The following is a 20923-nucleotide window of genomic DNA, read 5'->3' as shown; positions in this document are numbered from 1 at the left end:
CGTTACCCGAGGTTCACAAGTGGCCTTTCGTTTCTTTTTTTACCCATGTAAATCCTGATTATGTGAATACTTGGGTCTGAGATCGAACAGGACCATGACCTGCTTACTACAAATGATTGAGATGAAAGCATGAGCACAGGCGTCTTCCCTCGCCGCGTTTACTACCTCTTTGTGATTCGACATCGGGTCCAAGCCACCCACCCTCCTTTACGAAGTTATTTCAATGGCACCGTCCTGAAGTTTGGCGATCGCAACGTCACTCAGACAAGGAGCCGTCCTCTTCCCCCTTTACACACTTTGTACGCATCTTCAGGATCACCATCCTCCTCTTCCGACCATTGTTATTATCGGCAGTGGCATGCTCATGACTCGACCCGTCATTTGACTCCACCTGAATCGGCTCGTCCGTCGTGACAGTCTTCCCAATAAGGGCCATGGCCAGATTGTAGTTCCTCCGAACCCAGGTGCGCTGGATCTCTGTCAGCCACTGCTCATTCAACTGGCCCGTGTCAAACAGTCGCTTTGCTGCAAGTGCAGCGAGCTGATCGTGCCTGCTGACTCTTCGGTTCACCAATGCTACAAAGAGTTCATGGGGATTCGCCAAGGGGATCCGAGCCATATCCTCTTCGGAAAGACCTAGGAGTCGGGTCCCTTGATGCCTCGGGTTGGCAACCCCGTGAAGACCCCATATGTTGAAGAAGGCGCTGGGTGGCAAGAGGATAATGTTGCGTGGTTGTGACACGTCCCAAACTGTCTGCAAGCGGGTGTAGGCAGCCGTCCCTTCGTGACAGGACTGAGTGATGACGTGGTCTGGGACGTCTTCAAACAGCCTGCTTGATTTGAGTATGCCCACGGCTTTGGATACATCTGCGTCAGCAAGGCAGATTTCGATTGACTAGGGCTCATGTTAGCCAAGCAGGTCTTCTTCCTCTTTCTATCATGGCATTGGTACAACAAGAAAGAGCTATCGTGGTGCGCAGCTGCGTACCCGGTAGACTTACGAATTCTGGATTAAAAGCCGTCGTAGCTTCGCAGTGCATGAGTGCTACCTCACCGACAATCGTGTGGTGGATGTAGTTCGACCTGAGCATACTACAGGTGGCTTGGAGAGGGCTCCAGTCTATATTCCTCACCGTGGCAGCCATGATGGACTTGGAGGTCGTCCGGATATAAAGGAGTGATGAGAGGGGGGAAGTTGTAAGAGGGGAAGAAAAATTGAGTAGTCAGTTGGTAGTTTGGCTTTTTAAGCCATGAGGATGTGAGTTGAACGTGAGTTTGGCGGGAAGACCAGCAAACGGAGCTCGGTCATGTCATGGAATTATATTCAATTTCAAGTTCGGTTGGCAGGGCAGTGACCAAGTGGGAGTTTGCATATAAGAAAGCGTAAAGTATTTAGTTTCCTGAGCTTTATTTAATAGAATCTCATATAAAAGTCAAATTAAATAATTGCAACGAGTGAATAATAAACAGCCCGTGGTGGACGATGTTACATCGACTACCTCGGGAAGTGCCTTGTGACAAGGGCTCATTGAGGGCTTGGAGTAATAGCCCAATTCAGCTGTAATAATAGTCTTTGGTATTGAGGGTCCTTGGTTTTTCTCAAGGCCTAGTTGATTAAAGAGGCCTATATATACAAGAAGTCGGTGAGAGCCTTGTGCCCTAGGTCTGATGATCGCAGCCGTCATGTAACCGTTTGACATGCCGTCAGCAACCTCAAAGGATGATCATGCCATGAAAAGGCGTCAGCTAGTGATTTAGTGGTCAGCATATCATACCGCAGGCGCCAAGTTTGGTATCGTCTGCCGTGCTGGATTGTGCCTTAAAATGTGATCCGTTGGGCATCTGGTTGGTACGTCTTTTTTGATCCATATAGTAACATTCATTTGAGACCATGACGTCTCGCACATCTGCAGCCTGGTCTCATTTACCATCCAAGGCGTACCAGCCTGAAAAAGGGCTAGCCCAACTGGCGCCGAATCTATGAGGCGAAGCCGCTGGCCATGCCCCGTAAGCACGTCGCTCAACACGTCGAGTGTGGCAGCCAAGTGAAGCCCGTAATCCGTGAGCAACATACACAACAGCCTTCCATTCTCCCCATCATGTAATTAAACCTCCGACATGATCCCGACGTAGCTTCAAATCCATCTAGAGACCCCAACTGCGGCGGACTTGAATACTGTTCTTCCCAATGTCCAGCATCCGCCAATTCGTCTTGAAAGGCGGCATAATCGGTCGCCTCCATGTACATACAGCCAACATTCTAAAACTCAATTTCTTTTGCACCCCATTCCCATTCCGAACTTTGTTCCCTGAGGCCCAAGTCCTCAATTTCTTCCGCCGAGTACCCGTGGTTCGCAATCTCATGCTTAGCTCTGTGCACGAACTTCACCATAGCGCTGCACTCTCGATCCAGAGGCTCAAGACAAATGTCATCGGCAATCAGAAAGAAGTTGTAGCGAGTCCCACCCACGAAGCCACCGTCTCTGCCTGCCGTATCGGTGTTGAATGATTGAATCCCTCCACAGAGGGACGTTGGTCTTCTTTACAGTTGACGCGGCACTCGTCCACCACCCTGCGGAGAACTTCTCTCGCAAGGCGTCTGCAGTAACACCCTCAAATTGACTCTGACATTCATGATTTCAAGTCGGTGCCTGGGATACAACTCGGGGTCGGGAGCAGGCTCGTACTGCAGCGAGTCGACAGGGCCATGAAGCACATCCAGCATTCTGTTCCAGGCAGCATCATTACCATATGCCGTTCGATAAACCACTAGCACCCCCCTGGACCATCGCTTGAACTTTCCAAAGTTGATTTGTCCTGTCACTTGTCGCAGAGGGTGGGTTGAGAAGTCTTCTCAAGCGACCACGTCTCGCGGACGTGTTGACCGAGAGGATGAGCCTCCTCTACCTTTGCTCTGGCATGGAGTCGACCATTCATGTCTTTACCGTCGACACCACTTGAAGCTGCCTCTAGGGCTCTGGTAAGGGCATTTACGCGCTGGCGCTCCTCCGCGGCAAGACCTCTTCTGGGTTTGTTTGAAACGGAATGAGAATACGTTGCATTTGGCTTGAAGAGTCGAGGTGGATGGAATGCGAAGAACCTTGGTGTGTTCTCTGATGAAGCTCTATGAAATAACAAGGAAACCTCCCAAGACATAGGAGATGAGAGGCTGGGATTTGTTCGATGCGGCGCAGAGACTGCATGAGGGCCCAGGTTTGTAGCGGGCTGGGCGCTGTGAGAGGACAAGGTTTTATGTTCGGGCAGGGATAACCAGTGTTTGATACTTGTCATACCCTGAATCGTTTACAATAAGCATTGCCGTTGAGCGGAGCAGGACGTCAGCGACAGCAGTCCCGTATTCTATGTGTATTTTTGATAAATGTCTACTAGCAACGCCGAAACGGGCTCAAGTACTCAGAAATATCAAATAGCGGCACTGGGCCACCTACCGTTACCTTGTATCTAGGACGAGGTTCGTGGACTTTTAAAGATACACCAATAGTCCCCACATGATGATTCAAATAGCATAGAAGTGGCCTAGAACTTGGATACAATGATAATCCGTATGGGTAGTACAAATGCTTGGTGCGCTTGCTTCAATAAACAAAACCAAAACCAAAACCAAAAAAAAAAGAAAAAAAGGGTTATATCAAAGGATGACGACAATACTAGTCCCTCAACAGTACATAGAGCGAGACAAGGTGCAAATTGCCACGGGTGGGGGTATCGCGACTATGGGGGCCTGGCTTTGCTGCGACAACATCCCAGAAACGAGAATGAATAATACACGTAGCAATGCCACATACAGCAGGGGAAACACGCTAGTGGAAATTCGCAGAAATTTCTGCATTATAGAGTCTATGAACATATGCTTAAGTATCAACATCAACTTTTAGTTAAAAATATCTTCCAGCAGAATACTATGCCTATGCCGTCCACACCTCATGGAGTCATGTACAAGTCGTTACAGCCGCGACCCGTGGGCCATTGGATGAAGTCCATCTAGTCACTGCAAATTCTCGATAACTAGCGCGGAAGCACCGCCGCCGCCATTGCAGATACCAGCACAGCCAATCTTGGCGCCCTTCTCCTTGAGGACTGAAGTCAAAGTGGTGATGATACGGGCGCCAGAGCAGCCTAGAGGGTGGCCAATGGCGACGGAGCCACCAAAAACATTGACCTTGTCGGCATCCAGACCCAAGAGCTTGATGTTAGCAAGGGCAACGACGGAGAAAGCCTCATTGATCTCGTAAAAGTCAATGTCCTTGTCGGTCAGACCAGCATGCTTGATGGCCTTGGGGATAGCTAGGGAGGGAGCAACAGTGAAGCGTTCGGGCTCACGCTCGGCATCACCCCATCCAAGAATCTTGGCGATGGGCTTGACACCAAGCTCCTTGACCTTGGCCTCGGACATGAGCACGACCGCAGCAGCACCGTCGTTGATGGGAGCGGCGTTGGGAGCGGTGATGGAGCCGTCCGACTTGAATGCTGGGCGCATAGCCTTGAGCTTTTCGACATTGAGGTTCTTGACTTCGTCGTCACGCTCAACCTTGATGGGGGGCTTGCCACGGCCGCCCGACACCTCGACGGGGACAATCTCCTTGAACAGACCAGCCTCGGTGGCAGCCTGTGCTTTCTGGTAGGACTTGATAGCGTAGTCGTCCTGAGCCTCACGGGAGAGTTCGTTGTCGCTGGCACACAGCTCTCCCTGGAGACCCATGTGCTCCTTCTTGTAGGCGTCGGTCAGGCCATCCTTGAGAACGCCGTCGACGAGGGTCTGGTCGCCATACTTGGCGCCGGTACGGAGGTTGGGCAGGTAGTGCGGGGTGTTGGACATGGACTCGGTACCGCCAGCAACGACAATATCGGAGGTGCCAAGCATGATGTTCTGGGCACCGAGGATGATGGCCTTGAGGCCAGAAGCGCAGACTTTGTTCACAGTGGTGGAAATGGTGCTGTTGGGGAGGCCGGCGCCGATGGCACACTGGCGGGCGGGGGCCTGGCCAAGACTAGAGAATATCAGCCATGTCGAAGACTTGTAGGGAAAGCTGCGTTTATGGAGGAAAGAAACTCGTGTACCGAGTGGGAAGCATACCCAGCAGACAGGACATTGCCGAAAAAGACCTCTTCGACCTGCTCAGGTTTGATACCGGCACGCTCAACGGCACCTAGGAGTGAGGGGTCAGAGGTTGATTTCAACGCATGGAACGACGGGGGTGTAAAGATGTACCCTTGATGGCAGTAGAGCCTAGCTGAGTAGCGCTCAAGCTGGAGAGGGAGCTATTGGAGGAAAAGAGATTGATATCAGCATGACAAGACACAAACTATGAAGTTGTGTTGACTGTTGACTGTTGACCGTTGGCGGCTGGTGTTCACCAAGGCCACCTTGGAGCAAAGTCGGCGAGGGGCAGTTGAGCATTACCCAAGGAACGAACCGACGGGGGTTCTGGCAGCAGAAACGATGTAGACGGGAGGTAGCCCAGACATGGCGGTAACCAAAGCTTGAATTGGGTTTGAGAGGTAAGCAACAGTGAAAAATTACGGCGAGTAGAAAGATTGAACTTGACTATCGACGTGGTGGGGAGCTCAATCAATTGCAAGAGCTAAAATAACGCCAAGGTGCACGGTGCATCTGGGAGGTGAGCAGACGCTACCAGCGATTTTGCGGTGGACTCATGTCAAGACAATAAATGGATGGAGCGGTGGCTGAACCGGGTTTAGCGCGGATACCGCCTTGTTCAGACGTCGAGGCGAACATTTTACAGCACGGGCAAATGTACTCCGTACTGACAGGCCCCCCACCTTCTTTCACCTTGTCCCGCCTGTAGTTGGAGTACTCCGTAGGGGTGCCAGCAATCTTATCGCGATTGACTATTAGCACGTGACGCGACCTAGCTGTCGCCGAAAAATGTCAAGCTACGCCATGGCACCATCGCGGCCGCGACACCAGTTGCTCAACGCGCGCCGAAAGTCCATTGATCGCAGGCGCTCGCAGCTTGCCGAACGGAACAATGGATGACCTTTACGATGAGTGAGATTTTCTCCCTGAATACGCTGTGCCCCCCTGCACCCCGACCTCAAAACACTGACAACAACACTCTAGGTTCGGCAACTTTATTGGGGAGGAAGCGGAATCTGAGGACGCGTCCGAGGCGGGCGTCGAGGTGGGCGCTGAGGCAGGCGACTATGTGTACGACGATGAGCCTGAAGAGACTGGGGGGGGTAACGGGAACTGAGCTTATGGAAATCGATGGTTCGTGCAAGGGGACTGTTTTCAGAGCTGATTGATAACCTGCTAACCAGGGAAGCAGATGGGCCGTCCAATGCCGTTGTCCTCCACGAAGACAAGCAGTACTATCCGACTGCGCAGCAGGTATATGGTGAAGATGTCGAGACACGCGTGGAAGAGGAGGACGCGCAGCCTCTTAGCGAACCCATCATCGCACCCGTCGAACAAAAGAAGTTCAATATCGAAGAAGCCGACCTACCTCCGGTATTTTTTGATCGCAAGTTCATGACCGACTTGATGAACTTCCCCGAACAAACGCGCAATGTGGCGCTAGCTGGACACCTGCACCATGGCAAAACTTCATTCATGGACATGCTTGTTCTAGAGACTCATGACATTGCAGAGAAGCTTGACAAGCGAAGTGGACGAAAGCGCGACGAGAAGCTACGGTATACTGATGTTCACATTCTGGAGCGCGAGCGAGGAATCTCGATCAAATCATCACCCATGAGCCTTGTCCTGCAGAGTGCAAAGGGCAAGTCGCACCTGGTCAACCTCGTTGACACTCCTGGTCATGTCAACTTTGTCGACGAAGTCGCAGTCGCCTTCAGATTGGTTGATGGCATATGTTTGGTCGTGGATGTTGTGGAGGGTGTGCAGGTCAACACGGAGCAAATTATCAAGCATGCTGTTTTGGAGGACATTCCTCTGACGCTCATCATCAACAAGATGGATCGCTTGATCTTGGAGCTCAAGCTGCCCCCCAAGGACGCCTATTTCAAGCTCAAGCACGTTGTTGAGGAGGTCAACACCGTGATTACCAATGCCATGCCCACAAAAGCCTCCGAGAAGCGGATTAGTCCTGAAAAGGGCAATGTTCTCTTCTCCTGCACTGACCTCGGCTGGTGCTTCACTCTGCAGTCCTTTGCCAAGATGTACACTGATACATACGGGGATATCAATGCTGACGAATTTGCCCGGAGATTATGGGGCGATGTTTATTTTAACCCGAAAAAGCGATCATTTACGCGAAAACCCGTTGAAGACCGTGCAGCACGGTCATTTGTTCACTTCGTTCTCGAGCCCATATACAAACTCTTCACACAGTCCATCAGCGCTGCCCCTGAGGACCTGAAACTGGTTCTGGCGTCCCTGAACATTCAGCTGAAGCCTGCGCAGTACAGAGCAGATGCCAAGGACATTTTGAAAGCCGTCTGCCAGCAGTTCTTTGGCCCATCAACAGCATTTGTTGACATGATTGTTCGACACGTCCCATCGCCGACTGAAGGCGCACAGAGACTTTTGGAGAGGGCATACACCGGCCCACTGGACACCAAGGTGGCAGGTTCGATGAAGGCATGTGATCAGGACGGCCCACTGGTGATCCACGTTACCAAGCTGTTCAACACATCAGACGCCAAGAGCTTTTACTCGTTTGGTCGTGTTCTGAGCGGCACTGCGCGGCCCGGCATGTCGGTGCGAGTGCTTGGAGAGGGTTATTCGCTGGATGATGAGGAAGACATGACCACTGCCACTCTTGGTCAAGTCTTTATCGGAGAGACCAGGTACAACATTCCCACAGATGGTGTGCCAGCAGGAAATCTGGTGTTGGTCAGTGGTGTGGATAACTCAATAGTCAAGTCTGCGACTATTGTAGCCCCCAAGTTTGAGGATGCCGAGGATGCGTATATTTTCAAACCCGTCACACACTTTACCGAGTCCGTCCTCAAGGTTGCGGTGGAGCCCATCAACCCGTCAGAGCTGCCCAAGATGTTGGACGGGCTGCGAAAAGTGCAGAAGTCATATCCTCTCATTGATACAAAGGTGGAAGAATCCGGCGAACATGTCATCTTGGGGACCGGAGAACTCTACATGGACTGTGTGCTCCACGATCTCAGGCGGCTGTATGCCGATATGGATATCAAGGTATCCGATCCTGTGACCCGCTTCTGCGAGACGGTGGTAGAGACGTCGGCGACAAAGTGCTACGCCATCACACCAAATAAGAAGAACAAGATAACCATGGTTGCGGAGCAATTGGAAAAGGGCATATCTAATGACATTGAGACGGGCGCCGTCAAGATCCGTGATCCTATTCGCAAGACGGCCAAGTTTTTCGAGGAAAATCACGGTTGGGACAAGCTTGCCGCACGAAGCATCTGGGCTTTTGGGCCGGATGACATGGGGCCGAACATTTTGCAGGATGATACTCTGCCTACAGAGGTGGGTCTTGTATCCTTGATTCCGTTTCCTCTGAATGCATGCTAACAAAACGGCAGGTCGACAAGAAGCTTCTCAACACTGTCAAGGAGTCTATTCGGCAGGGATTCAGCTGGGCCACCAGAGAAGGTCCCCTTTGTGAAGAACGTATGTTGCACTGGCCCCTCCTCCTCTTCCGGCGTGGTTTAGGACCTGCTGCTGACTTTAACAGCGATTCGAAATACCAAGTTCAAAGTGACGGATGTGTTATTAGCAGGAGAGGCCATCTTCCGTGGCGGCGGCCAGATCATTCCCACGTCGCGACGAGCATGCTATTCCTCGTTCCTCATGGCGTCTCCACGGCTGATGGAACCGGTGTACGCCGTGTCCGTGACGGGGCCCGAAGACTCGCACACCGAGGTATACAATGTACTGTCACGACGTCGGGGTCACGTATTATCCGACGGCCCCGTGGCCGGCACGCCTCTGTACCGCGTCAACGGCCTGATTCCCGTCATTGACAGTTTTGGATTCGAGACGGACCTCCGAATCAAGACGCAGGGCAGCTCCATGGTCAGCTTGGTGTTTGATAACTGGAGTATTGTGCCCGGCGACCCGTTGGATCGGGAGCAAATCATCCGACCACTGCAGCCGGCATCGGCGCAAGCGACAGCCAGAGATTTTGTGCTCAAGACCAGGAGACGGAAAGGGCTGAATGAGGATGTGAGTGTCAAGACGTTCCTCGAACCGGAGTTTTATCAGAGTTTGATGGAGAGCGGCATGCTGGGGGATGCATAAGGTTGTTGCCTAGGACGGGAAGCAAAATTTTTAGCAAAAAAGGCTATTTGTAGTTTAACGTAGACCCGGGGGCGTTTGAATTCGGGGGCACTATTTCTCGTGTACATATAGATGGAAGAGTGAGCGTGAGGGTATTCTGAGGTCCAGTCTGGCCGTAGACGGATCAACGAAGACCGGTACGTCGCATGCCATTGACGCTTACTCCGTACATGCTTAGCGACTAAGTAGCCCATGTGCGCGAATGGGTGACTCGAGTTCCGCAGATTTTGGGGCGCAGAGAATGTCTGATTCTGGAGGGACAGGCGGCACCTTGTGAAGCGCGGCGCCTCTCGCAAGATGCACCCTAAACGACGTCCGGAAAGCGTCAATCCAGTCTGGCCATGAATGCCGGTAGTTACCAGATCACCGGGGCTCGCACCTCGACCAATTACCCATCAGCGACCAAGTGGACGAGACTAGCCCCAGGTGCCACTTAGTTGCCAACGGGCAATTCCAAACACTGTCGCCACGGGCCTGACGGCCCATGCCTGCAGCCGCTCACACTCCGTTTATTGTCCTTGGTCCTCTTGCGGTGCGCACGTGTACGGAGCAGACCTCCATCTCGACGTCACTGCGCAGAGATTGGAAGCGTCCCGATAGACAGTTATGCCTATCGGATAACATTGAAGATGTTGACGCGACTCAGTCAGCCATGGCCATCTCCTCTGCTACGCAAAGGCAAAAAGGCAGTCAGTCCGCTTTGCCACCGGCAATAGGCACCGTTGACATGTCCAGCTGCCCTGTGTCCTTGGGGAGCACGAGAACCATCGCCACCGCAGTCCATATAATTCCCCATTGTTTTCCTGTCCCGCTTGTTAGCTACACTCGTCCTCTCCTCCACACGCGTGGCTGAGCTAGCGCCTTAGCAAGGTTGCAGCGGCGGCGGCGGCAAGTCAACAACCCTTGCTGTTGTCGAAGCGCCGTCGGTTCGAACGCATGCCAGGACGGAAATGGCATCGTTCGCCGTGGGATATTCCATTCCTCGCCTTTATCTCCATGACAAGAGCCCATCTGTGCGTAGCCGAGGCTGGCATATCCTTGTCTTTGGAGCCTCGCTGAGAGGTTGTCAGCGCGAGCGGGCAAAGCTTGGGACTCGACTGACGCCGGGACGGACGGGCTGGATCGGAAATTTTTTTCCGTCCTCACGTCCCGCGATTAGGTTTTGCTGCAATGGCCGACGATCGGACAGGCATGCGGAGGCACAAGGCTGGGATCAATGCCGATGGCTGGCATCGCTGCCAAGAGGCTACTACCGTGACGGCGGCTCTGGGAGCGTACAATGTCGGTCTGGGATCGCCGCGTGTTTTCCAACAGAGCCCGGCATTGGCTCGTGCCCCGGGACAAACTACCTCATCTTGCTTCAGGATGGAGGCACTAGCGGGCCGATCAAGCTAGGTAGAGTGGTCATCATAGGCCCGTGGGAGAAATGGAGAACACAGGCTTGCTCCGATGCAAGATGGACCATGGTGTGGATAGTACCACCTTCAATGTTGCTTTGTACATGGACTAACAGGAAGTGAGAGGGCGCTTGCGTTGTGATAGCTCGTAATTGAACGTGTGTGGTTGTGTTCAACTTATTGGCGGGCTACTGTTAGCTTGGGTGAAAATATATATATATATGTGTGTGTCTGTGTGTGAGCGTAGATATAAATGCAGATCCCTCGCACTTGTTCATCGGTGTCAAGGCAAGACCTTTTTTTGGGCGTGGAAACTGCAACACAAGATGATAATGCGCTCCTCGTGGCAAGCGGCCTTTGCCGGCCTCTCCCTGCTAGGCTCCCTCGTTACCGCCGTCAACCTCACCGGCTATGAATACGTCGTCGTCGGGTCCGGAGCCGGCGGCGGGCCTTTGGCCGCCCGGCTGGCCATGGCCGGCCACAAAACACTCCTCATCGAAGCCGGCGACGACCAGGGCAACAACTCCAACTACACCGTCCCCTCGTACTCTGCCAAGGCGTCCGAGGACGAGAAGCTCGCGTGGAACTTCTTTGTGCGCCACTACACCGACGATGCCCGCCAGGCGCGCGACTACAAGACGTCGTACCAGACGCCCGATGGGAGGCTGTACACCGGGCTGGACCCCCCCTCGGGCTCAAAGATGCTCGGGACGCTGTATCCTCGGACCGGGACGCTGGGCGGGTGCACCGCCCACAACGCCCTGGTGGCCATCTACCCCCATCGCTCCGACTTTGAGTACATTGCCTCGCTGACGGGCGACAGCTCCTGGGCGCCCGACAAGATGCGCAAGTACTTTGTCAAGATGGAGAAGAACAGGTACCTGCTGCCGCTGGCCAAGGGCCACGGGTACAACGGCTGGCTGGACACGGACCGCGCGCCGCTCACGATCCCCCTCGAGGACCCCAAGCTGCTCAGCCTGATCACGGGCGGCAGCTTCGCCCTGGGCAACTACTCGCGGCTGCTGCCCAACCTGCTCGACGTGCTCGTGGGCGACGCCAACGAGGACTCGGAGGCCCGCGACAGGGACGGCGGGTACTTCCAGGTGCCGCTCTCGGCGGGCGACGGGCGGCGGTACGGCTCGCGCGAGTTTGTGGTCGCCGTGCGAGACGCCAAGAACGGCGACGGCTCCAAGAAGTACCCCCTCGACGTGCGGATGAACTGCCACGTCACGAGGGTCGTCTTTGACGAGGCGGGCGACGAGCCCCGGGCCACGGGGGTCGAGTTCCTCGACGGGGCGTACCTGTACAAGGCCAGCCCGCGGTCAGGCTCGGCGGCCAGGGGCGTGCCCGGGTCGGCCACGGCCTCCAAGGAGGTCATTGTCGCCGGGGGCGCGTACAACTCGCCGCAGATCCTCAAGCTCAGCGGCGTCGGGCCGGCGTCGGAGCTCGCGCGGTTCGGCATCAGGGTCGTCAAGGACCTGCCCGGCGTGGGCACCAACCTCCAGGACCACTACGAGGTGGCCGTCCAGGGCCGCATCCCGTCCGAATGGGGGTTCCTCAAGGGCTGCACCTTCTCCGACGACAACGACCCGTGCCTGGACCGCTGGCGGCACCCGTTCCTCGGCAGCCGCGGCGCCTACGTGTCCAACGGCTTCGCGGCCGCCATGCTCATGAAGTCGTCGCGGGCGAGCGAGTACGACGCCTTCATCTTTGGCGGGCCCATCAACTTCCGCGGCTACTTCCCCGGCTACAGCTACAACATCACGGCCGACCACGACGTCTTCACCTGGGCCATCCTCAAGGGCCACCCGCGCAACACGGCCGGCCACGTGCGCCTGCTCAGCGCCGACCCGCTCGACGTCCCCGAGATTGTCTACAACTACTTTGACACGGGCAGCGGCGACAGCGCGGCCGACCTGACGGCCATCCGCGAGGCCATTGGCGTCGCGCGCGCCGCCTTCCGCAGGCAGCCGGTCAGGGTCGACGAGGTGCTGCCGGGCGCCGCCGTCCAGTCCGCCGCCGACGTCGAGACGTACGCCAAGGACACGGCCTGGGGCCACCACGCGTCGTCGACGTGCCCCATTGGCGCTGACAACGACCCCATGGCCGTCCTGGACTCGAGCTTCCGCGTGAGGGGCGTCAAGGGCCTGAGGGTCGTGGATGCATCCGTCTACCCCAGGATCCCGGGGACCTTTACTGCCGTGTCGACGTACATGGTGGGCGAGAAGGCGGCCGACGTTATCCTGAGCCAGAATAGGTAGATGTTGGGCGTGTGGCGTTTAAAATTCACATACATTCTTTTGGCGTTTCATTTTCTGGCCGGCTTGCGCAGTCTTGTAGTTGAGGAGGAAGAGGTACGTTTGTTGCGGTTTCACATGGCGCGGCTGCTGATTGGCTGACGACACACATCCCGACTGGCACATGTAATTTTTGACTTGAGAAATGAAAAACATGGCACTTGCAAAAACAAACGATGCTAAACTATTTCTATATACGATTGGGTGAATCTCGTGATGATTGCAGTTCCAGTACCTGCGAGGAGTAATATCCACTAGATTGATTAACTTGGTTTCTCAACTATAGTGCTGTGAATATCTGACCAAGATGGGGCAAGTTGTACCCGGCGTCGTCAAGCCCTGCCACAGGACATGCATGGCGCCTGGGGAGGTCAAGTATTTTTGAGCACTTGGTCAAATAGACTGTTAGGTCATGTTTAATATTGTCCGTCTCTGACCTGGGTCCTTTGTTTTGGCCGAATTTCAAAGTCACTGACGTCAACACTGCAGACTTAGACTTCTACACTAGTTCGATGACGAGACCAGTTGGGTCTACTGCCAACGATTGCCGTTGAATCGGTATAAAGGGCAACCGCCGGACTGGTTTCAGTCGCAAAGAAAACCAGCACCTCTTTACCCAAAAATAAAAAAGTTCACAACCACCCCCAACGCAGCCGCCATGTCAAAACTCCTCGACTTTCGCTGCGCCGTCATCACCGGCGGAGGCGGCGGCATCGGCAAAGCCATGGCACGATACTTGGTCTCCAAGGGCAAGACCGTCCTCCTTGCCGGCCGCACAGAATCCAACCTGCAGTCGGCGGCCAGAGAAATCGGCGCGGCGGGCTACTACGTCGTCGACGTGGGCAAGACGGCCGACATACCGCCCTTTGTGGGCCGCGTCACAAGGGAGCACCCGGAGCTGGACTGCCTGGTCAACAACGCCGGTGTCCAGCGGCCGCTCGACATTGTCAAGGACGGGGCCTTTGTGGCCAAGGCCGACCGGGAAATCGACATCAACATCCGGGGCCCCATGCACTTGACCCTCGGGCTGCTGCCGCACCTGCAGGCGAGGCCAAACGCCGTCATCATCAACGTGTCGAGCATTCTCGGATTCGTTCCCTTTTCCGTCATCAACCCCGTGTACAATGGCACCAAGGCGTGGCTGCACTTCTGGAGCATGAACCTGCGCACGCAGCTGCGGCAGGCTGGGTCCAGCGTGCGCGTGGTTGAGGTTGCGCCGCCTACGGTTGGGACGGACCTGCACCGCGAGAGGGAGGACCCCGACGACAACAAGAAGGGCAAGAATCCGCAGTCTCTGAGTGTGGACGAGTTCATGGGCGAGGTTTCCCGGAAGCTGGAGGCTGGGGACGAAACGATATCCGCCGGGGTTGGGAACGACATTGTCGAAAAGTGGTACCGCACGTACGGCGCCCAGTATGATGAGGCGGCGTCTCAGAAATAAGCAGTGCCTTGTCGTTGGCGCCGTCACAATCCAGTGTGTCCGCTGCATGGTTCCTCCTGTGATGGGTGCAAGAGAACAGAGAGATGATGGCCTCTGCTGGCGGATTGCTCGCCTTCTGGCAGTGCATTGGGTCGTGATATTTGCGACTCGTGAGCTACCTTGCTTGGAATACTGGCTTCTTGTACAATAAACAAAGGGTATATCAATCATCACGGCAGTAAATAAAAACATCACATGACAAGGGGTAAGGCTGGCAAAGAATAAACGGTTCTATTGGCTATCATATCGCCTAGTTCCTGTACTGTGAGTGTTTATTAGTTTCATCTCGCGCAGGACGCTCTTATGAAGGGGGTAGCTTACCACCAGCTGCCCGTTTTCGTTGCCAATGCGGTCATTCAACTCGAGGCCCTGTCGCTCGCGGTTTCCGCCCTCGACCATGCCCATTTCGGCGGTTAGCCTGGAGCCGTCCAGCAAGATGTCATGGGCAGATTCAGAGAAGTCTGCCGAGGAAGAAGTGTTGTCAGTGGTCTCTATTTGCCAACCAGCGGAAGGGAAAAAAAAGAGGAATACACGAGCAGGATGGCACGGGGAAAGAGAAAAAGACTTACTCACGCCATCCCATTCGAACCAGCCGTCGGAGTTGCCAATAAACTCATTCAGATCGATGGTGGATTCGTTCCAGTTGCCATCGTCGTCCTGACAGTCGGCGTGGAGGATGTGGCCGTCCTCAAGCCAGATATTCTTCGAAGACTCGTAGAAAGACATGTTGCACGTTTTGATGACTGAAGCGGGGGATAGACGAGAATTCTTGGTCTGCGGTTTGATGCTCATGTGTGCGGGAATAAGGCGAATCCAACCGCACTTTTAAATCAACCAGAGAGGGGCTCTCATGTACGCCAAGACATGCCCGGCCGCATAGACTGGATCCTTTGTGGCTATGCAATGTGCCATGAGTGACGGGTTTCTTGTTTTATGGTTTGTGGCCCCCGCATGCAACTATTTGGTGTCGGTGCAGGTTGGCCAGACGTCACAGCAGCAAGCGATGGCCTGTTTTTAACTGTGGGCCAGTACGTGGTTGACGATAATTGGGCTGTTGGTGTGTCATTGCTGCAAAGTTGTTTTTGTTTGTCTAGGAGGGGACGCGTTGGTCTGAGGTCTCGGGTTCTTGTCACCGCGAGGCTTGGAGCACCGGGGTCGGGGAGGCCCAGGATTGGCTGGAACAAAGGTCTCGGCAAGAGCCGCAGCCAGCCCGCAGCGGGCCGTACCAGTACTTCTGGCGTCAACGGTTACATGTACTCTGTGAAAGTATCTACTAGGTACCTAGGGACCACTCGGTGGCGCCAAGTCGCTTCGCCTCGTTCAAAACTTCAAGCTGCGGAGGGGGTCGCTCTTGCTATTTGCGTACCAAGGCCATCGCCTCGAATAAACGCTCCTGCCCGCATCTCAAAACGACCGACTACTACTCGACTCTCGAAACCGAGCCCAGCTCCCTCCAAGCAAGGTCTCTTCCCAGAGCCCCTCATCGTGAACACTCCTTGATTTTCGATGTGGCTATAAGGCTAGATACTGGTAGTTTCGGAAACAAAATGGCTCGCGTCTTTTGTTGAACTCCTTGGTGAACTTGTGGCCGTGTAATGGGATTTGACGTGTTAAGCTGAGAATGCCTTTTGTCGGACTTTTGCTCGCCTATCTGACCTGAACTGACCATTTGTTAAATTTAGCCTAGCACAATAGAGATCTTTTTTTATACATATAAATAGGTGCTAGGGTTGGGGTTGACTAAGGAATATCACATAAACCAATTTAGGCAGCTGTCTCAACTCTCAGGTAGCCATTATTTGTTTAGACCCGTAGTATCAGATACCCCAGCAATCTAGGCACTCTCAGGACCCTTTGCTTATGCTCCTGTTATCACAGCCCCGACAAAGTGGTGATGACTAAGAAAATGACAGCCATGCCGTTATGGGATCCAATTCCTTCTCTATCTTGGGGTCACTTGCTTCAGGGAACAGCCGTTCCATTAAGACATCTCTACCCTACAAACGAAAAGACGCCATTCGAAGATCCAGCTTCTGTTGTGAGGGGATTGATGATGATCCATTCAATCTAACGAGGCCCGTTTTGAGGGCTTCAAATCAAATCACGGTTGCGTTGGCCGGGCAATGCTGGATCACGTGACTATGCTCCTTACAGCAACTTCGATCCTTACGGTCACCAATGACCATCCTTTCTCCATCATCCCAACATTAAACCACACAATTTGCAACAACTATGGGCCAGTCCATTGGAAGTCTGTTCCCGCTTCGGTGGCGGTTGTGGCTTGGCAAGCTGCTCTTCCGCCCCCTTGGCCCGTCTACGTTCAGAGTCAGCTGGCATCGCGTTATCAAGGGACCATGCGATCCAACCGAAGTAGAGGCCATGAATTACGTCGCCGCCCATACAACAGTCCCGGTGCCCAAAGTCTATGCTGTTCATACTGAGGGTCAACTGATTTACATAGAGATGGCATTTATCCGTGGTGAAACCTTGGAGAGCGCCTGGGATAATCTGTCAAAAGGCCAGATGACTGCCATTTTCGACGATCTCAAAAACCACTTGTCAAGCCTCCGCGCCCTTCAGCCCCCAGAACAGGGCATGGTCTCCTCTGCACTCCAGAACCCGGCGTTTGACTGCCGCATTGGATTTCGGTTCTTTGGACCGGTAAGCCACGATGGCTTTCACTCACTTACGCGAGGGCATTTAATCATAGAAGATGTCGAACCATTTCTTGGCCAGGAAGTAGCAAAGACGCACACGTCCAGTTATGCGACCCACTTTACCCATGCAGATCTAGCTCCCAGGAATATCATGGTGCGCAACGGGCGAATTTCTGCCATCATTGACTGGGGCTTCGCGGGATGGTATCCCGAGTATTGGGAATTTACGAAGGCACACTATAATCTGTTTTTTGGTCAAGACCTTTGGGAGGAATATATGCGTCTTGTCTTGCCCTGCTATGAGACAGAACTCGTTGCGGAGCGAATCCTTTGGAGAAGACTACCAGAGCCGGGGACGATTTCTAGCTCATGGGCCGATCACACCGTTTTCAAAAAGGGTTCAACTCCTTCCGCAGAATGGTTGAGTAAAAGAGCCGGTCTCAAATCAATAGACTTGTGGTCTCTTGCTTTGGCTAAAGGAGAATATGACACTTATGACACTCCTGTTTAACCTAGGTAACTCGCAGCAAGGTTTGATAGCAAGAAACAAGAAGGGAGGAAAATTTAGTTGATTACATCTATTGGTCTGCTAGATGGACCTGTAGGCTTTCAATTCGTATTCCATGCGAGTGAAGCCATGCATGGGTCTCTGCATAATCGTGGAATATGCTAATGCCATACCATTCTGCAACATGACTGGTCTCAAAACAATCCCTGCAGACAAGCTGTAGGTGCTCCTTTGCACTTCTGTCTACGTTCTACTCACAGGCTTTTGACATCTTTAGCAATAGAGAGTAGCAACGAGGAAAAATTCATAGGATCAAGCTGTGCAGCCTTGCAGTCGCATGCGCTGTTACAATCCAAGTCTCATCTATCCCTGTCATAAAAAACTGCACAACCAATAGCCAAGCCAACAAGTGGTCCCTAATAGGCCAATGTAACCCCCCGATGCTTGTTTCCCCATGTTTCTTTCTCTGTTGGAAGCTCCCACTGTCCCTTTATTGGATATAATTGCATATGTCTTTGTCACTTTCGATGCAAGTCGACAACCAAGATGGTTTCAGGTCTGGAATTATGTCCAAGCCTAGGCGCTTAGATACCCACAACTTAACGGCGTACATAAAGCGAGCGGTTATCAGACCAGTGTGTTAAATCCAATCATGTATGCCTAAAGCACCGATCCGGCACGCTTGTGAGACTCATTAAAAATGTCTTCATATGATATTAACAGCGCTAAAGAGTGGCATTTTAATTGACCACAGCCGCATAGCCCCCAAGCGAGGCTCGCTACGGCCTCCCCGTTTCAAACGTGCTGTTGGCACCAGCAAGAGGACCTGGCGTATGATATACGACCGACACATTCATGGAATACTTAAATAAGGAGCCCCGTGGCACTAACCTCGTCTTTTCCCCCGCCACCAAGCTATCTGCAACAGCTTTATTGTAAACTCTTCCCCTGAACCAGCTGTTTCTTTATTGTCTATGAGAATTTGGAATAGGTGAGTTTAATTAGAGAAAGCACCGCTCCGATACTAACGGGAATACCTTCTAGGTTGGATACCCTACCATGCCACGAGTGGTTACTGTCGCCTTGTATCATCGAGATCATCTTTCCAAAGGTCACTTTCGGCGAGTTTTTGGCTACGAAGCTTATCATTGGGGAATTATTGTCATGCCGGAAACTAGTCAAGGGCGAGATTGTAATGCTTATGAAGCTACTGATGCATCCGAGATCAACCCTATCACATTCCGGATGAACAATCCTCACATGGATTGGTGGTTCTGCGAAAAAGAACATATTGACCCCGAGCTTAGTTCTAAGCTTATTGGGCGGATTATTATTGGTCAGATACCGGAGAATGTTTCGGACCCTCAACTTCATGATTTCTTTTTCAGCGTCCCTTTACCGGTCAAAAACACGAATCCGCAGCAGAGCTGCGTCACTTGGACCGTGGATGCTATTTTGGCCCTCCAAGAGCAGAATTGGGCATGGAAATTCGATATTGAGCCATTCAAGGATTGGGCGCTCGCTTACGCCGACGAAAGAATGAACGGGCCAAGTTCTAGGCAGCCGAAGGTGGCAACATACGGTGGACAAAACTGAAAGTAGGAGAGTATCAGAGAGGCTTGTACTTGAGGCAAATTTCGAGTAGTCTAGAAAGATATATACTCTATTGAAGAGTAGTGTACTCAAGATAGCTAGTGTCACTCTTTGTGGGATACTGTGCCGCTGTCCAAGGTATTATTAACTAGGGCTGGGCTGAAAAGACTGAGGACTTCGTTTCATGATTAGATGCTTAGTCTGTTTACTCTTCCCTTTCCCAAGCACATTGATTCGTAAGCTCAGCCTCTTATGATTTGACCCATTGACTGGTCCACGGTTTTTGTGTCCGACTCTGCTTTCAAGGCAGTGGATAGCGCGAAACGGTGAACATCTACAGCGTCTGTGTGCTATCCCCAGCATTTCAAGTTTACATTGTCCTCATACCATTACTAGCCACTGCATGGATCAAGGACGTGTCTCCTAGCTTTTGGGCGACACACGACGATGTTATCAGTCGAAGGCTACACTGGCTTGGCATTCGCCACAGGACAATTCGGTCCTCGTGTTCCAACCAACCCCAAATTTCTCGCGAGCTTAACAGTGACGACTCTACCTCCAAGTTGAGCGCCGTTGGCGCTCTCCAGACTAAAATCAGCGCCGTCGACCCCAAGGGTGTCACCCGAAGGAATGAACTGACTCGAGACAGCTTCCCAAAGACGTGCAGAGTCAATATCGTCAATCCGACAAATTATAGCTATACGATAATAATGGTCTTCAACCAATACCCTTGGAAAAAGGACAGCGGCTAAGAACCTGATTGGAAGCTTTGCCCAGCAGGGGCAAAGATGACTACTATTAATGCAATGGCGCCATAACTTCTTATAAAAAATCATATTTTCTTAGTCTTCAATCAAAGTGGCGAGACATACAGAGCCCCCCGTATCTACCGAGCATTGCTGCGGCTCGCCAAAGGCAAAAACATGTAGCTGGAACCCGTCTCTGTGACTTCCTGGTGACCGACCGGCACGCTCGAGGAAGACAAGTCAGACATCTTTGAGACGCAAGAGGGTTGGCCGGAAATCCCGTATTTAAGTGCTGTGATAATGAGCTGTCAGTCTTCACGTACTGCCAATTCTAGTGATACTGGATGACAGGAGTAGCTTGTGCAAGCTGAGATGCTGTAGGAAAAAGTGCCTAGCAAACCTAACTGTACAGATGCTGCAAAGTAATGATTACGAGGCAGTTGGTGTCTGTGCTGACAACTGTAACACATGCACTCCCATTGCTTCGCATTCGTAAGCTCAGATACCAGGTCGGACAAATGTTACTGGACAAAGGCTCTTACCACACATATGTCGAGTCAAGTAGCAGACGTCATGTATGCCACATCGGCAAACACGGCAAACTCGGGCAAACAACGATCTGTGCAGTATTCGCCAACTTTATATTCAGTAACGAATTAGAAAGTAATCATTCTCCAGCCGCGCAGCTTTTGTGCCACTGTTTAATTAATCCTTTGGCGCAGACATGCACCTTTTGAATTTCTGATCAATAAATACATGCGGCCGTTTCCAGAGGCCACATAGAGATAGAGAGAGCCAATATGTGCTTAGTTTAAGCTGGATGTCGGGATATTCGTCCATAGGCTGCTATTGCTGGATCTTTTGCTCCATGGCCTAGTGGTCTAAGCTGATGTACGGATATATGTACTCCGCAACTCTTCTGGCCACTATTGTAAAATGACCTACCCTGCAGATATTGCCTCAAAAAAATGAGCATTTTG

At 52.7% G+C, this 20923-nt stretch overlaps 8 protein-coding genes across 8 annotated transcripts; 5 read left to right on the top strand and 3 right to left on the bottom strand.

The window, feature by feature from the left end:
* Positions 1-256: 256 nt before the first annotated feature.
* Positions 257-1145, bottom strand: J3458_015506 (uncharacterized protein; the record flags this gene model as incomplete). The annotated part of the gene is made up of 2 exons (XM_007814758.2): positions 257-895; positions 1002-1145. The coding sequence occupies 2 exons, from the start codon at positions 1143-1145 to the stop codon at positions 257-259; spliced, it is 783 nt and encodes a 260-aa protein (XP_007812949.2).
* Positions 1146-3811: 2666 nt separating this feature from the next.
* ERG10_1 (erg10, acetyl-CoA C-acetyltransferase) lies at positions 3812-5630 on the bottom strand. Its single transcript, XM_007814757.2, has 4 exons — positions 5423-5630; positions 5231-5280; positions 5096-5168; positions 3812-5009 (listed from the first exon to the last, which is right to left on the bottom strand). The coding sequence occupies exons 1-4, from the start codon at positions 5485-5487 to the stop codon at positions 4007-4009; spliced, it is 1191 nt and encodes a 396-aa protein (XP_007812948.1). The 5' UTR covers positions 5488-5630; the 3' UTR covers positions 3812-4006.
* A 319-nt stretch (positions 5631-5949) lies between these two features.
* J3458_015504 (uncharacterized protein) lies at positions 5950-9522 on the top strand. Its single transcript, XM_066120798.1, has 3 exons — positions 5950-6031; positions 6104-8452; positions 8509-9522. The coding sequence occupies exons 2-3, from the start codon at positions 6251-6253 to the stop codon at positions 8947-8949; spliced, it is 2643 nt and encodes an 880-aa protein (XP_065974126.1). The 5' UTR covers positions 5950-6031; positions 6104-6250; the 3' UTR covers positions 8950-9522.
* A 1403-nt stretch (positions 9523-10925) lies between these two features.
* J3458_015503 (uncharacterized protein) lies at positions 10926-13124 on the top strand. Its single transcript, XM_066120797.1, has one exon. The coding sequence runs from the start codon at positions 10989-10991 to the stop codon at positions 12921-12923; it is 1935 nt and encodes a 644-aa protein (XP_065974125.1). The 5' UTR covers positions 10926-10988; the 3' UTR covers positions 12924-13124.
* On the top strand, positions 13110-14643 carry J3458_015502 (uncharacterized protein). The gene has a single exon (XM_007814754.2). It carries the CDS (start codon positions 13618-13620, stop codon positions 14398-14400), a length of 783 nt encoding a protein of 260 aa, XP_007812945.1. The 5' UTR covers positions 13110-13617; the 3' UTR covers positions 14401-14643.
* J3458_015501 (uncharacterized protein) lies at positions 14016-15270 on the bottom strand. The gene is made up of 2 exons (XM_066120796.1): positions 14761-15270; positions 14016-14701 (listed from the first exon to the last, which is right to left on the bottom strand). The coding sequence occupies exons 1-2, from the start codon at positions 15229-15231 to the stop codon at positions 14690-14692; spliced, it is 483 nt and encodes a 160-aa protein (XP_065974124.1). The 5' UTR covers positions 15232-15270; the 3' UTR covers positions 14016-14689.
* Positions 15271-16644: 1374 nt separating this feature from the next.
* On the top strand, positions 16645-18188 carry J3458_015500 (uncharacterized protein). Its single transcript, XM_007814752.2, has one exon. It carries the CDS (start codon positions 16672-16674, stop codon positions 17605-17607), a length of 936 nt encoding a protein of 311 aa, XP_007812943.1. The 5' UTR covers positions 16645-16671; the 3' UTR covers positions 17608-18188.
* A 148-nt stretch (positions 18189-18336) lies between these two features.
* Positions 18337-19364, top strand: J3458_015499 (uncharacterized protein). The gene is made up of 2 exons (XM_007814751.2): positions 18337-18595; positions 18649-19364. Exon 2 carries the CDS (start codon positions 18664-18666, stop codon positions 19198-19200), a length of 537 nt encoding a protein of 178 aa, XP_007812942.2. The 5' UTR covers positions 18337-18595; positions 18649-18663; the 3' UTR covers positions 19201-19364.
* The last annotated feature ends 1559 nt before the right edge of the window (positions 19365-20923 follow it).

This window comes from Metarhizium acridum (genome assembly GCF_019434415.1).
Source record: "Metarhizium acridum strain ARSEF 324 chromosome Unknown scaffold_356, whole genome shotgun sequence".
Classification (NCBI taxonomy): domain Eukaryota; kingdom Fungi; phylum Ascomycota; class Sordariomycetes; order Hypocreales; family Clavicipitaceae; genus Metarhizium; species Metarhizium acridum.
The sequence above is the reverse complement of the archived record's forward strand: the minus strand, read 5'-3'. Positions and strand labels throughout refer to the sequence as shown.